Source organism: Rhinoderma darwinii, chromosome 7, assembly GCF_050947455.1.
Source record: "Rhinoderma darwinii isolate aRhiDar2 chromosome 7, aRhiDar2.hap1, whole genome shotgun sequence".
In the NCBI taxonomy this organism is placed as follows: domain Eukaryota; kingdom Metazoa; phylum Chordata; class Amphibia; order Anura; family Rhinodermatidae; genus Rhinoderma; species Rhinoderma darwinii.
The window spans coordinates 78,322,587-78,335,067 of NC_134693.1; the positions used below are offsets into that span (position 1 = coordinate 78,322,587).

General features: G+C 39.1%; 1 protein-coding gene across 4 annotated transcripts in view; it reads right to left on the bottom strand.

The window, feature by feature from the left end:
• Window positions 1–9,775: 9,775 nt before the first annotated feature.
• POLR3H (RNA polymerase III subunit H) overlaps window positions 9,776–12,481 on the bottom strand; it is a 128,245-nt gene continuing 125,539 nt past the window's right edge. For 3 of the 4 annotated variants that reach the window (XM_075832292.1, XM_075832293.1, XM_075832294.1), the window contains exon 8: window positions 9,776–10,204. In XM_075832292.1, the coding sequence (XP_075688407.1) occupies window positions 10,151–10,204 (54 nt within the window). In that variant the 3' untranslated portion in view covers window positions 9,776–10,150. The remainder of the gene's footprint in view (window positions 10,205–12,481) is intronic. The other variant, XM_075832295.1, reaches the window with a different exon arrangement.

A 12,481-nucleotide genomic window follows, 5' to 3' on the forward strand; every position in this document is an offset into this window, starting at 1 on the left:
CGACATGTCCTATATTTCTGCGCTGTTCGCGCATCACGCAACCATTTAAGTCAATGGGTGCGTGAAAATCACGCGCGCCACACGGAAGCACTTCCGTGGGACGCGCGTGATTCGCGCAACAGCAGTAAGAAGTATGATTGAAAACAGAAAAGCACCACGTGCTTTTCTGTTTACAAACATAGAGTGTCATAATGATGGCGGCTGCGCGAAAATTACGCAGCCGCGCATCATATGGTGATGACACACGGAGCTGTTAAGTGCCTTTTGCGCGCACAAAATGCCGCGTTTTTTGCACCCGCAAAATACACACTCGTGTAAATCCTCCCTTACCATCTAGCCTAGCTCTGCTGGTTACGTGAATTATTGTTTAATTGTTAACCACTCATGTGCTTTTTCTTCTGTCCTAGTAGCCAGGAGGCAAGACAAACCCATATGTATTGTGCTGCCGAGGATTATAAGGAAAGGTATAATACACTACACTACAGAAGTAAAAATATTTTAAAAAGTATTCATAATTAGTATCGCCGCAACAATAACAACCCATACTATCAAATTAACACGTGATCGCGGTGTAAAAAAAAATAAAAAACGATGGCGGAATTGCGTTTTATTATTCATCCCCCCTCCCAAAAAAAAAAAGAATAAAAATTAAAGGGGTTGTACCAGAATCGACAATTATTACCTAACCGCAGAATAGGTGATTAGTGTCTGATCGCTGGGACCCCCATCGATTGCAAGAACAGGGGTTCAAACTCCCTGTTCCTCCTCACTCTACAGCAGTGAGGACTACATGCGCCCTGCCGCTCCATTCAAAGTTTATGGGACTGACTAATAAAGCCGAGTACATTGCTGTTCACCAATCACCATAAATTTGTTACCTTTATTGGTTGGATTATTGGTTATGGGAATACCAAATATACATATGTTATTTAATGTTTCATGATTGTTTTTGAAGTGTTTTTTTCTATATTATTTTGCAGCTTAATTTTTTTCTATTTTATTTTTTTTAACAATCATTTACTGACATATCCCTATAGCCAGTACATTATGCCTTTAAAAATTAATTTGTCATACAGTATACATACAGTATATTTCTCTTTTACATGACTGTTTAAAGAACATGCAGAAAATCTTGAAGTTTATCTATTTACCTTGATCATTCATATCTAGGTTTAGTGTTACTTTAACCCCTTCCCGACATTTGCCGTACGGATACGTAATGGAAAGCTAGTGCTTCCCTCATTTTGCCGTATCCAAAAGACAAATGGTGGACACCGGCTCAGAAGCGGAGTTGGTGCCATCATCGCCGGATGTCAGCGGTGTATTACAGCTGACATCCGGCTTCGATCCCCGCCATTAACCCCTTAAATGCAGCGGTCAAAAGCGAACGCTACATTTAAGTTGTTTGCAGCTCATCGGCACCCCAGCAATCAAATTGCAGGGGTTCCGGTGGCTGCAATGGCAACCAGAGGTCTAATACTAGCCTCCCGGTTTGCCTAGCACGGAAGCCATTCAGACCCCTTCTTTTTCTCTTCCTATTTTAGTTACAGATGATGCGATCTATCTTGATATGTAGGACATTGTTCTACACTGCAATTTACACCATAACATCTGATGGATCTACGCAAGATAAAAATAAGACGTTTTTTCGTCTACCATGTTCTCTTATTCTCTAGATGCAAATGAATACCGCTGGCAGGACATATACTCTTATAACATATACATATATATATATATATATATATATAGACGATTATGTGCAGAACACATACACACATATACACAAGACATATAGACCTAATGGCACAATTGTAATAATGACACATTAATACACAATATTTAGATCTCACTTTTTATACAAATATTATTTTGTTCTTACTATTAATTCACTTTATTATATAACAACAAATATATTTTTCCACTGGAATGCACTAATTGTAGAGTAGTATATGCTACATCTACACATAAAAATATATAATTATTTATTTCTTCTTCTTTTCTTTATATTTTCTTTTCACATATTTTTTTTGTAAAATTAAAATAAAGTTTTGTTTGTTGTATAAACATATATATTATTATACATTTCCTTTATTTATTTTTTCGTAATATTTATTTATTTTATTTTCATATTTGGTAATATTCATGCACGATTATATATAAACCTTCTTGTGTATATTTTACGGTGTACATGCATGTAAACAAGTAAATAAGTTCATCTATGTACTTGAAAGATGTGAAATTTGGAATAGTGAGATAATATCGTGTGTATGACCTTAGATGTAGGTATCATATAAAAATGTATCGACATTAATGTCAAAAGAACAAACATATTTCATAACATCCCGCGATGATACTATTCCTCTCCATATCTCTGTAACAGTATATATGTCCGATCGTATATATGATAATTGCTATCTAGTATGATACTTACTTTCTAATATAGACATATAGAGAAGTTTTTTTTCTTTTTTCTTAAAGTACAAATCTGTGTCAAGTGCGCATGCGCAGGCGTCCATGGCGACTCACTATGAGTTAGCGTCTGCAATACACACGTGATGGTGATGCGTTGCGATGATGTAATCACGCACGCACTCCACGTGTCACATGACAGCTACATCATATAATGAGCTGCCATGGACAATCGCGGTCATGACGCCGAGGAATGACAGACACTCTCAGGTAATAATAACTTGCACATGAGCATAAAAGCTTGTAATTGGTCAGGAGATAGGATAAATAGGAAGTAGAAACTAGCAAGTGCCACCCCCAGACGAAGGCGGAAGCCGAAACGCGCGTCGGGGCAGGTCGCCTTTTCTTGAGACACAGCATCATGGGTCAGTAGTCCACCTTTTTTCAAGTTGTTCATTGCTGCCCTTAGCACTTTACTAAATAGAATAGTGGTAGGGGGGTCTCTATTGGCCCTTGCATTGAGGCTGGTAACAGTATACACAAATTTCCATACCCTTACAAATAGATATACTAATGGTCAAAGTAATCATGTTGCACTATGCACTTTATTCATTTATGGTACTATATACCAATGTATATGTGGATACATAATGGTTATGTGAAATCTCATGATCTAATTGGCTCATGTTTTGGCGATCTTTTTGTCTGTCATCTGTGGTGTTTCATTTTTAAATAGTTCATGTAGTAACTTTTTAGATTTTGCTAAATAAAGTATATATGTTTTATTTCTTGACTTAAAGACTCCATGCACTCTTTTTTGGTACAATATTTAAAGGAGCACAGTCGTGTTACGTGGGGAAATGTCTATGTAAAATGATGCATGTATATACCCTATGGATAGGTTCTATTGTATTGTTTTTCTGTTTTATTACAGATTTGGGTAATACTATCCCTATGGACTACAAAGCCAGAGAACGTGCCTGGCAGTCCAAAATTGAATCGGATCACAGATACCGTTTGGATGTCTATTCTTTCTCCACGTTTTATCATGATGGAATCCATAGTGGAGAGGGTCAAATCCAGTGATTCCCTTATACTGCAAATGACTGATATGAATTCAGGAGATGATGATGTGACTGCTCTGAATAATCCATTTAATATAGACCAAACTAGGGATATGACAACTTTTTTTACGTTTGGAAGATCTCCTCAAAGAGGAAGCATTCCATAGCATCGATTGTTATTTTTTAAATGTGTATTTATCTGAGAAAATGGCCCCCAGAGGCCTCAGGCTTTTGTTCAATTCCCCATATCCTGCTGATCTTGGTTTCAGTTCCAACTGGTTTGATTATATAGAACACTGTAGTTTAGGCTTTATCGATCGCCTAGTGTACAAAAGGTCTGAGTTGATTCTCTCGCATCTACCATTGAGGGTCTCATTGAACAGTTTGCCCCCTATTCCCTCCACCCAGATTTAAAAAAACTGGAAAAATCAACCCTGGATCGCCCAAAAAGGGTTCGAAAAAACACTTATTTCAAAAAAGACGCGCAAACTTACTCGAGATAGGAAGGACTACGCAAATAATAAAATTGGTGACTGGACTTTATCACGTCCTACAATCACCACCCAAAAAACTTTTCCTCCCATTTACCCTTCGAAAATATCAACCAAATTCAGATCTACACCTCTGCCGAATTTAGGTTCCAATCATAGCAATCCCATTTCTTCCTCCCCTCAGGTGGTTGAAATCTCAAGTACTATTCCCACACATATTTCTAAATGTAATCGGTTAGTTTCAACTAATGGTGGTTTTCCTCATAATGATATGCTTGCTTTTATTAATACCATCCCCAATAGTCCAACCAGCATCACAAAGACACCTAGGTCCCCAGGCCATATTCCACAATTCGCTTTCAAATCTTGTAATCTTGATGCACACCTCAGACTTTTCAACCTCATTCCTGACACACCCTCAGGTCCATCTCCCAATTCCTCCATGCGCAATGATTCAATTAATTTCTGCAGTTTCACCAACCCTTTTAGATTTGACCACTCATCTTTCAGGATCCCGTTATTCTCCTCTCAAAATTTTCAGGCTGTCAACTCTGAAAATTTGGCTCCCATTCCTGACCATATCAATCCTGCTGGTTCCTCTTCTTTTTTAGGCCTTCCCTCCCAGTTCACAATGCCCCCCATCATTCCAATTTCCCAGCCTCGGGGTGTCCAAAGCCCTTCATCCCAGACCATAAACTCCTACTTTTCAACAATACAGAAATTGCCCTCAAAAAGAAAAGTAGGGGTCGATATAGAGGCTGTAGAGGGGGGAGGCACCATACCAGAGATCCTACCCTTGTCACTAAAAAATAAATACAAGCTGACATAGTAAAAATCTTCAATCTGTCTAAATATACCCTCAATGCTGACGAAATCAGTTTGTTATCCAAAGGGCTTTCCTTTTGTCCTACCTCGTCTCCTGATGGGTTCGAACTATTCATGGATCTTAATAAATTCATGTGAAAGATGACCCTATTACGCCATTTTGCTATTTCTCCATCTCCTGTTCTGCTTGATCAAATTCCAACAGATATTCCCATGCCAGTTAGGACCAAGTTACAACCAAAATCCTCATTTTACCCTCTACATCACAGGGGTCCGGCCTTGGAAACCTTTTCCAACTTAGTAAGTACTGACTTCAAAACCATCAAGCAACCCATCTCCACCATGGATAATTTGTCCATTCCCCAAAGTCGAGCTCTAAAAGATTTGCAAAAGAAACAGGATATTGTAATACGGTCTGCAGACAAAGGGGGGGGGGGGGTATCGTTATACAAGATAGACCTGAATACTTTGATGAAGCCTTCAGGTTACTCTCGGATTAGCCATTTTATGAAAACTTGAAGTTTAACCCTATATCTAAATTTGAAATCGAGTATAAGTCTTTGATAGAAACTGCATTCAGTGATAATCTCCTGTGTAAGAAAGAAAGGGCATTTCTGACTGTTCCCTTTCCAACCATCCCATTCATGTACCATCTCCCAAAGATACATAAAGCCCTATCCAACCCCCCGGGCCGACCAATCATTTCAGGCATAGGGTCTCTAACCAGCAATCTGTCACATTTTGTAGATATCCATCTCCAGCCTTTTGTTTTAAAATTACCCTCTTTTCTTAAGGATTCTACACAGCTCATCAGGGATCTATTTGAGTTACATTCTACATGTGATCTGTCAGATATCGGTTTCCTCACCACTGATGTGTCCTCCCTGTACACAAATATCCCACATGTACAAGGTTTACAAGCCATTTCTAGTTTTCTTTTAACTGATTCAGGTTTTTCTAATGTACAGCTCAATTTCATTATGGATTGTGGGGAGTTCATTTTAACACAATGTTTTTCGTTTTGATGGCAATTTTTATAGACAGATCAAAGGGTGTGCGATGGGGTCGCGTTTTGCTCCCTCCTACGCAAATTTATATATGGGGTCGTTCGAGGAATCCCTCATATTGAGCAAACATATCTTTAGAGATAAAATTGTCCTTTACAGACGTTATATTGATGATCTGTTTTTTATTTGGAAGGGAGACTCATCTACTGCTAGTGCTTTTATAGATTATTTAAATAACAATGTTTTTGGCCTTCCCTTTACACATACTTTTTCGGACAATATTATTGATTTTTTGGATCTAACAATTTAAAAAAAGGGTGGCCGTTTCTCGACTAGGACTCATTTCAAAACGGTAGATGTGAACAGTTATCTCGATTTTAAAAGTGCGCACTATTCTCCATGGCTGAAAAATTTTCCTTTCGGCCAATACCGTAGGATCAGGAAAAATTGTTCCGATGAATCCAGTTTCAATAAAGAATGTGGGATTCTCAATAAGAGGTTCTTGGAAAAAGGCTTACCAAGGAGTCTATTAGGGGTGCAGAGCTGAAAGCTAGGGCTATGACCCAAAAAGAATGTATTCAAATAAAAACATTAACTACCAATAAGAGATCTAATCATGGTGAACACAACACTAAATTTATAACTTCATTCAATAAAGGAAGTAAGTTGATCACGTCCATCCTAAGGAAACATTGGCATATTTTAGTCAATGACCCATTTTTGAAACCCTTAATTCCTGACAAACCCGCAATCACATTCAGACGGTCCAAAACAATAAAGAATCTAATAGCCCCTAGCAAAATGTGTAGTATAAAAAAGAAAAACCAAGGTTTATTAACAGATTTGAAAGGTTCCTTCCGTTGTGGTCTTAATAGGTGCCTATGCTGCAATAACATCACTAATAAATGTACGGAGTATCTTTCTACAGTAACGGGTGAAAGATTTCCGATTAAAAACCACCTCAATTGTGGGAGTACTTTTGTAGTCTATGTGTTACAGTGCACATGTAACCTACAGTATGTGGGTCACACTACACAAACACTGAGGAACCGCATTAATAAGCATAGGTTCAATGTCAGCAAAGGTTTCTTGAAACAGAGTGTGTCACGGCATTGCACATTTAAACATAATTGTAATTTTGTGAACATTATGGTTACTCCTATTGAGCAAATACCATTTGATATACCTGATGGCTCGTGGCTGGGTCTACCAGCATGACAATGACCCGAAACATAGAGCCAAGGCAACAAAGGAGTGGCTCAAAAAGAAGCACATTAAGGTCATGGAGTGGCCTAGCCAGTCTCCAGACCTTAATCCCATCGAAAACTTATGGAGGGAGCTGAAGATCCGAGTTGCCAAGCGACAGCCTCGAAATCTTAATGATTTACAGATGATCTGCAAAGAGGAGTGGGCCAAAATTCCATCTAACATGTGTGCAAACCTCATCATCAACTACAAAAAACGTCTGACTGCTGTGCTTGCCAACAAGGGTTTTGCCACCAAGTATTAAGTCTTGTTTGCCAAAGGGATCAAATATTTATTTCTCTGTGCACAATGCAAATAAATATATCTAAAATTTTGACTATGTGATTTTCTGTTTTTTTTATATAATCTATCTCTCACTGGTAAAATTAACCTAGCCTAAAAATTCTAGACTGTTCATGTCTTTGACAGTGGGCAAACGTACAAAATCAGCAAGGGATCAAATACTTATTTCCTTCACTGTATATGGCATCGCCATACCCGGAGAACCCTTTTAACAATTTTTGGTATGTGTTTCTCCAGTGGCACAAGCTAGGCACGACATATTTTCCACTGAAATAGCATATCTAGGGAAAATGTTAAATTTTTACTTTTCACCATCTGCAGCGTAATCATTTATCATCTTGTAGGGTGAAAATGCTCACTACACCCCTTAATACATGCCTAGAGGGGTGCAGTTTCCAAAATGAGGTTACTTTTCAGGGGTTTCTTTTAATATTTCACATCAGAGCCCTGCAATTGTGAACCAATACTTTAAATTTTATATGGCACTCTTTCACTCCTGAGCCCTGTCAAATGTCCAGGCAAAAGATTAGGGCCACATGTAGGGTGTTTCTAAAACAGGGAAACACAGCATAATAATTAGAGAGCTGTCTTGTTATGGTGGGACAAGCTGCGCACCGCATATTGGTATATCTATGGGAGGAAAAAAAATAATTTCACTCTTCAACATCGAGTGCACACTAATTTCTGCAAAACACCTGCAGGGTTAACATGCTCACTATACTCCTAGGTGAACACCTTGAGGGGTGTAGTTTCCAAAATGTGGTCACTTCTGGGGGGTTCCACTGTTTTGGTCTCACAGTGGCTCTGAAAATGCGACATAGCGACCAGAAACCAGTCCAGCAACATCTGCACTCCAAAAGCCAAATGGCGCTCCTTCCCTTCTGAGCCCTGCCGTGTGCCCAACCAGCAGTTTATAACCACATATGGGGTATTGCCGTACTCGGGAGAAATTGCTTCACAAATGTTGGGGTTCTTTTTTTCCTTTATTTGTTGAGAAAATGAAAAATTTTGAGCTAAAGCTACGATTTATTGAAGAATAGGGATGGTTTTTATTTTCACTGCCCAATTCTAACAAATTCTATAAAAAAAACCTGTGGGATCAAAATGCTCACTACCCCCCTAGATCAAGAGTTGTAGTTTCCTAAATGGACTGACATTTTGGGCGTTTCCATTGTTTTGTCCCGTCAGGGGCTTTGCAAATGCAACATGGCCTCTGCAAACCATTCCTGCTACATGTGATCTCCTAAAGCCAAATAGCACTCTTTCCCTCAATAAGTGTAGTTTCCAAAAAGGCGTGTCTGGGGGGGGGGGGGGGGGTTTCCACTGTTTTGTCCCCTCAGGGGCTTTGCAAACGTGTCATGGCCTCCGCAAACCATTCCTGCTAAATTTGAGCTCCAAAAGCCAAATGGTGCTCCTTCCCTTCTAAGCCCTGCTGTGTGTCCAAACAGCCGTTTATGACCACATGTGGGGTATTGTTTCACTCGGGAGAAATTGCTTTACATATGTTGCAGTGGTTTTTCCCCTTTAGTCCTTGTGGAAAAAGAATAAATGAGCTAAACCTATATTTTCTTTGAAAAATGTAGATTTTACGGCCTACTTCCAATAATTTCTGCAATAAACCTGTGGTAATTTCCTTGAGGTGTGTAGTTTGCCGAATGGGGTCACTTTTGGGGGATTTCCGCTGTTTTGGCACCTTAAGAGCCCTTCAAACCTGACATGGTGCCTAAAATATATTGCTCCATTGCTTCTGCGGCCTGTGCTTTAGCACATTACCACACTAGGGCCACATGTGGGATATTTCCTAAATCTGCAGTGCCTGGGCAATAAATATTGAGTTACAGTTCTCTGGTAAAACTTTCTGTATTACAATTTTTTTTTATTAAAAATGAATTTTTGCAAAACAAAATGAAATTTGTAAATTTCACCTCTACTTTGCTTTAATTCCTGTGAAACGTCTAAAGGGTTAAGAAACTTTCTAAATGCTGTTTTGAATACTTTGAGGGGTGAAGTTTTTAAAATGGGGTGACTTATTTGGGGTTTCTAATATATAAGACCATCAAAGCCACTTCACAACTGAACTGGCCCCTGTAAAAATAGCCTTTTGAAATTTTCTTGAAAATGTAAAAAATTGCTGCTAAAGTTGTAAGCCTTGTAAATTTAGAAGAATGCTAGTTTTTGTAATTTTTTTAAAAATGTTGGTGTTTTTTACAATAAAATACTGAATCTGTCGACTAAATTTTACCACTAACTTAAAGTACAATGTGTCACAAGAAAACAATCTCAGAATCGCTTGGATAGGTAAAAGCATTCCAAAGTTATTACCGCGTAAAGTGACATATCGGATTTGAAAAATAAGGCTCTTTCAGGAAGGTCAAAAGTGGCTGCAGCGGGAAGGGGTTAAGGAAAAAAGACTGCAAGACCATTGTAAATCCGTGTGTATTGAACATGCAGTTTTGCATTAACTAGTACATTTACATACGATTATGAACTTATGAACATACCATTATGAACACAGAAAATTGTCTTCACAAAGGTTTAAAAAAAATGTATAAACAAATTATTACATTATTTTATACTTATAGACAAAATGTACAAGTTTCTGCTCATACAAAAAAGGGAAAATAAAAAGCAATTCTTCTATATAGAGTCAATAGAAAACCTGAGCACTTTGTTGCATTAAAATGACGACATAATCCTCGTAAGATTAGGTGAGCTCAATTTGTTTCATAAAAAGCAGAGAAAATGTGTTCAGAATATTCTAGTGGGGCTTGTGACATTTGAAAGCTTTAAACCGATTCCTTGGTCTTCAGTTGTTAGTCCACCAAGAAAGAAGACCCAGTCCAGGCTCACTTATGGAACCCTTAAGAAATTGGAAATAATAATCAAGATTTAGAATTATAATTTACAAGCCAATTTACAGAAATCAGGAGTTTAAATGAGAAGACCTAGAAAATGCAGAATAGACAAATTTATGGCTGAACTTCATCTAATATAAATCTACAGCTGCCTATTGAAGATTACAATAAAAAAAATAAACTATTATCGTCCATAATTGGGACCGGAAAAACAGGTTAAAAAGCCCCTCTCACCATCTTAGGTGGCACTTACAAATTATGTCAAATAGAATCAAAGGGAATTTCTTTTTTGTGGTTTAATTCATACTAATTCTAAATGTATTTATTAGGGACAGGTATATACGGGTGCTGTCATTGAGACCAATTCCATCTTTCCACAGTCACCTCCATGAGAGTAACTAAAGATCACAACATTAGGGGGAAGAGGCAATAGCCTGCAGGCGCGAACATCCAAAAGATAACAGAATTTGGTAGGAAATCTAGCCTGGAGCTGAAGAGAGAATGTGCAGTTTCTTCTACATCTCTACAAATCTGGTCTAGTAACACTGATGTGCTCTGAGTCTACATAAGTTGCTACTTTCAGCTCATCAAGAAATTTCTCTTCATAACAATTTACAATTATTTTCTTCTTACTTCAGGGCAGGAAAAGCTCTTTTGAAGTTCAGTATGAAACCTGTTGGATGGACATTTGTTCAGCTGACACAAATCAGCCCCAATTCACATAGTAACACTTTCAATTTCTCAGATTTTGGTGGAATAGCACAGACTTTTTCCATTCCATACCCCCCAATGGTAGCGCTATCATTTTTTTGTTTTTAAGATAAATTAATTAAATTGAAGGAAAAAAAAAAAAAAAACAGAGTTAAAAGGGGTTATCCGGGGACCCAAAATTGTATTGCAATAATATATTTATGTGAAACTAAGTAACTTACTAACATACTTATTAAAAAAATTCTGTGGTAAATGGTGCAGTTCAAACCTCATGAATTATTCAGGAAGTGTGGAGCTTTTCTAAAAGTGATGACGCTCCGACACGGCCCCACGTGAATGAGAACTTGCTTCATGTGCTGTTCGTGATCTGCTCCCGCGCTGCTCCCGACGTCCATATTTCGTCAATTCAGGGGTTTCCTATCGCTGGAGTCCCCGAGCAGAGCATCAGCTGATGCTCTGCCTGGGGACTCCACAACTTCTGCCCACATCACGGTCACTGTCCATATATGGACAATGACTTCGGCAGAGCAGTACTGGAGTCCCGGAGCAGAGCATCAGCTGATGCCCTGCCTGGCGACTCCACAACTTCTGCCCACGTCATTGTATCTGTCTATAGATGGACAACGATGTCGGCAGAGTAGTACTGGAGCCCCCGAGCAAAACATCAACTGATGCTCTGCCTGGGGACTCCACAACTTCTGCCAACGTCACTGTCCATAGATGGTCAATGACGTCGGCAGCACTACTGGAGTCCCCGAGCAAAGCATCAGCTGATGCTCTGCTCCAGGACTCCAGTACTGTTGCAAACGCCACTGTCCATATATGTGACGTGGGCAGAAGTCCTGGAGTTCCCGAGCAAAGCATCAGCTGATGCTCTGCTCCAGGACTCCAGTAGTGTTGCCGACGTCAGTGATAGGAAACCCCTGAATTGACCAAATATGGATGTCGGGAGCAGTGCTGGAGTCCCGAGCAAAGCGCTAGCTGATGCTCTGCTTGGGACTCAAGCAATAGGCAATGGGACAGCCCCTTGCGGTCATGTTCACGAACAGAACATTAAGCAAGAGCTCAGTCACGTGGGGCCATGTCGGAGCATCATCACTAGAAAAGTTCTAGCACTTCCTGAATAATTCAGGAGGTTTGAACTGCACAATTTAGTACAGAATTTTTAATTGAACTATATTAGTAAGTTACTTAGTTGCACGCACGCACGCACGCACGCACGCACGCACGCACACACACACTATTGCAATGCAATTTTTGGTCCCCGGATAACCCCTTTAAGAATTTTGTTGCAGCCGCTTTCTGGCCACTTTAACTTATAGGCTAAGTAAATCTTTGTAACTTTTTTTTTAATTTAATGCTTGTGTTTAGTGTTTTAAAATATTTTCTAATAGACATTAATTAAAAATTAATGCGAGCTACGCTTTTTCCGTAACTACTATTCAGTTCTATGGGAGTTCCGGAAACAGCATAGCCCAGCGAGTTACGCTGTTTCCGTAACTCCCGACCATGCAGACAGTAAGTGGCTGCGAGGCAAAGTGAGCACAAAAAGTTAGAACAGGGTTTAGGGG